The sequence below is a fragment of the Lathyrus oleraceus genome, chromosome 6, assembly GCF_024323335.1.
Source record: "Lathyrus oleraceus cultivar Zhongwan6 chromosome 6, CAAS_Psat_ZW6_1.0, whole genome shotgun sequence".
Lineage (NCBI taxonomy): Eukaryota > Viridiplantae > Streptophyta > Magnoliopsida > Fabales > Fabaceae > Lathyrus > Lathyrus oleraceus.
Genome location: NC_066584.1, coordinates 517,904,811 through 517,909,418, shown reverse-complemented (window position 1 = coordinate 517,909,418; position 4,608 = coordinate 517,904,811). Strand labels below are relative to the sequence as shown.

The window sequence follows — 4,608 nt, the reverse complement described above, 5'->3', positions numbered from 1 at the left end:
TTATATGTGAACTCGATCAATGGAAGATAAGTGTCCCACGAACCTCCTTGTTCAAGAACACAAGCTCTCAGTAAATCCTCCAATGACTGAATAGTTCTCTCCGTTTGGCCATCAGTTTGAGGATGATATGCCGAACTCAACCTCAACTTAGAGCCCAACGAATCTTGCAGACTTTTCCAAAATCCCAATGTAAACCTCGGATCTCTGTCCGACACAATACACAGAGGAACACCATGCAACTTTACAATTACTCGGATGTAAATCTCTGCCAACTTCGCAATTGGGTAAGTGATGTTAATAGGTATGAAGTGAGCCGACTTCGTGAGCCTATCAACGATCACCCAAATCGAGTCATGCCCTCTTAAAGTAGCAGGCAACCCCGTTACAAAGTCCATAGAAATGCTATCCCATTTCCACTCTGGAACTTCCAACGGTTGCATCAACCCAGCAGGCTTCTGATGCTCAATCTTCGACTTCTGACAAGTTAAGCACGCATACACAAAACGAGCCACATCTTCTTTCATTCCGGGCCACCAAAATACTTTCTTCAAATCCTGATACATTTTAGTAGCTCCTGGATGAATACTCAAACTGCTTCTATGACCCTCTTCTAGAATGCTTCTTTTCAAAATCGCGTCATCAGGAATACAAATTCTTTCCCCTAATTTTAGCACACCTCTCGCATCAATCTTAAAGTCACTCTTCTCTGATTGACCACAACGATTAAGGATATCTACTAATTTCACATCCAATTTCTGTGCCTCTCGGATACTATCCATAAAATCATTATTAATCTTTAGCATTCCTAGCATTACACTCTGCGGTGTTACTTCGCAAACCAAACTCATATCACGAAATTGCTCAATTAATTCCAACTCCTTAATCATCATTGCTGACACATGCAAGGTCTTTCTACTTAAAGCATCGGCCACAACATTTGCTTTTCCTGGATGATAATTCAACCCGAAATCATAATCCTTAAGCAATTCTAGCCACCTACGTTGTCTCATGTTCAGCTCTTTCTGATCAAATAGATACTTTAAACTTTTATGATCGCTGAAAACTTCAAATCTGGAACCATAAAGGTAATGCCTCCAGATTTTTAGCACAAACACCACAGCAGCAAGTTCAAGATCATGCGTAGGATAGTTCTTTTCATGAATTCTTAACTGTCGCGACGCATAAGCAATTACTTTATTATTTTGCATGAGCACACCTCCCAAGCCCATCAATGAAGCATCACAGTAGATTATAAACGGTTCCTCCGGATTCGGCAAAGTCAAAACCGGCGCCGACGTCAATCTCCTTTTTAATTCATTAAAACCCTCTTCGCACTGAACATCCCACACGAAAGCTTTACCCTTACAAGTTAATTTAGTCAACGGAAGTGCTAACTTAGAAAATCCTTCAATAAACCTTCTATAATATCCAGCTAACCCCAAAAAGCTTCTAATCTCGGTAACCGACTTAGGAGTCTCCCATTGCAATACAGCTTCTACCTTGGAAGGATCTACAGCAATACCTTTTCCTGAAATTACATGGCCGAGAAAACTGACTTCTCTTAACCAAAATTCACACTTGGACAACTTCGCATACAATTTCTTATCTTTCAAAACATCCAACACTAATCTCAAATGTTCCTTGTGCCCTTCTTCGGACTTAGAGTAAATCAAAATATCATCAATAAATACTACCACAAAATGATCCAGATAAGTATGGAAAATACGATTCATGTATTCCATAAATACTCCCGGCGCATTAGTCACACCGAAAGGCATCACAGAATACTCATAATGTCCATACCGAGTTCTGAACGCTGTCTTCTGGATGTCTTCATCTTTCACTTTGATCTGATGATAGCCCGATCTCAAATCAATTTTACTGAACACACAAGCACCCACTAATTGATCCATCAAATCATCTATTCTCGGTAGTGGATACTTATTCTTGATCGTTACTTTATTCAATTGTCTATAGTCGATACAAAGCCTCATACTACCATCTTTCTTCTTTACTAGCAACACTGGAGCTCCCCACGGTGACACACTTGGTCTTATAAACTTCTTCTCAAGTAAGTCTTCCAATTGCTTCTTTAATTCACACAATTCAGATGCCGACATTCTATACGGTGCCATCGAAACAGGCCTAGTACCAGGCACCAGATCAATAGTAAATTCAACTTCCCTCTCTGGCGGCACACTAGGAATTTCATCAGGAAAAACTTCAGGGAATTCTTTCACCACTAACAGTTCCTCTATCTTAGCTTTACTCTCAACCGACAACGTCGCCATCAAAGAAAACATCTGAGCTCCCTCTTTCATCAATTTTCGCAATTCTCTGAAAGGTAATAAGTCAACTCCTTCCTCTTCAGGAGTGGAAAACCTTACCGACTTATGATGACATTTTATATGAACATAATTATACTCCAACCAGTTCATACCAAGAATTACATCCATCCCACCCAACGGCAAACATACTAAATCAACATAGAAATCTTTATCGAAGATCGACAAAGGACAATTTAAACACACCAAGGAAGTAGTTATTGATCCCTTAGCTGGGGTCTCAACAATCAATTCACCATCCAAAGCGGACAATTTTAAACCCAGTCTTCGAGCACAGTTAGCAGAAATAAAACAGTGTGTAGCACCGGTATCAATAATAGTAATTAAAGGAGTACCATTTATGAAACATGTACCTCGGATAAGTCTGTCCTCACTGGAGGTTTGAGTTCCGGTCAATGCGAACACCTTTCCAGTTCGAGATTTCTTTGGCTTCTGACACTGACTTCCAATATGCCCTTCTTCGCCACAATTAAAACAAATCATTTCCTTGTGCTTGCAATCAGCTATTGCATGGCCAGTCTTACCACAACGAAAACACCTCTTTACTTCAGCAGTGCATACATTACTCTTATGACCAGCCTGACCACATTTGAAGCAAACTACACCAGCAGGAGCACCTCCCCTACTAGTCCTCTGAGCCGGAGCAGCTCCTTGTTTCCCTTTTCCCACTGGAGCATCATACGGCTTGCCACGATTTTGATGTTGCTTGCCCCTACGGTCACTGACAATCTTGTAATGAGCATTATTGTCTTCTTCAAATATCCTGCAGCTATCCACCAATTCAGTAAAAATGCGTATCTTCTGATACCCAACAGCCTTCTTAATTTCAGAGCGCAGTCCGTTCTCAAACTTGATGCACTTTGAAAATTCAGCACCAGCACCAGTGTAATGAGGATAAAATTTGGACAACTCCACAAATTTTGCAGCATAATCAGTGACAGACAAGTTTCCTTGCTTCAGCTCAAGGAACTCAATTTCTTTCTTACCACGGACATCCTCCGGATAATACTTTCTCATGAATTCCCTACGGAATACATCCCAAGTAATGACTTCACCTGCCACGGTCAAACTCTCGTAAGTCTCTAGCCACCAGTCATCAGCTTCGACTGCTAGCATGTGAGTACCATACCGAACCTTCTGAGCTGGAGTACAATCCATAACACGGAAGATTCTCTCGATCTCTTTCAACCATCCCAAGGCTGCATCTGGATCATGCTTCCCTTTAAACACCGGCGGATTCTCTCTTTGAAAAGTCGCCAAGCTACGTGATCCAGCATCTCCACCAGCATTTGGCAAGTTCTGCACAGCTTGTGCCATCGCTTGCATTGCGGCAGCCATTGCAGCGTCATTCCTTCCAGCCATTTCAACTTATCACCACAACACAACCTAAAGTTAGATTAGTAACAATACACAATTGTTAGACAGTAACGACACGACAACTGGCCGGACAGACCGACCTGCTCGGATACCACTAATGTAACACCCTTCTAAAATACCCCAAATATTTAATTAGAATAACAATATATCAATCAGAGTAAGTATGCAATTAAGGGTGTCACACAATCATTTCACACCATTCACCATAATAACTGTCATGCTCTATCATTAATTCAAAACATAAAGCATTTGCACAATACGCAGCGGAATAGAAATCAAATCAATCATGCAAAACATGTAACACATTACATGTAAAATTATTCAACAAGGTAAAACATCCCGTCCCGATGTTACATCTATCAGAGCATGACCCACTAAGGAGACTACACTAGACTCCAAGCACTAGCTTCTACTCAATCACTGCTCGTTACCTGAAAAATAGTTGTAAGGGTGAGTTCCTCAATCGATATAAAAAGCATTATAAAATATCATGTCGTGTTAAGTAATTTGACACATTAATCACCCTAATCACATCACACATTCAGTAACGGCACATCAACTCAAACGTCATACTCAATATCAACACAAGCACCACTGCTCAATTAAATTAAATACTCATACAACAAACCAACAAAATGCAGCTCTAATGAGACTCGACTCGTCATGCATGTGGTACCATTTGGAGTAAAACTCCCAACTTAAAATTTGCCAATTTAACGAGGCATCAAGGCTTAAGCCTTCAACTTTCAACTTTTGCCAATCCAGGCCAACGTGGTGTGAGCAAAGCTCCGACTTAATGCATATGAATTCCGACAACATGATAACAATAGCAACACAACAATGTCTTCAACATAATCAACTTATAATCAACTTTGACATACACGAC

At 40.6% G+C, this 4,608-nt stretch overlaps 1 protein-coding gene across 1 annotated transcript; it reads right to left on the bottom strand.

Moving 5' to 3' along the window:
• Nucleotides 1–1,994: 1,994 nt before the first annotated feature.
• LOC127098666 (uncharacterized) lies at nt 1,995–3,707 on the bottom strand (the record flags this gene model as incomplete). Its single annotated transcript, XM_051037321.1, has 2 exons — nt 3,186–3,707; nt 1,995–3,098 (listed from the first exon to the last, which is right to left on the bottom strand). Coding segments are annotated over exons 1-2 (1,626 nt in total), but the record flags the coding sequence as incomplete, so codon positions are not given.
• Nucleotides 3,708–4,608: the final 901 nt, after the last annotated feature.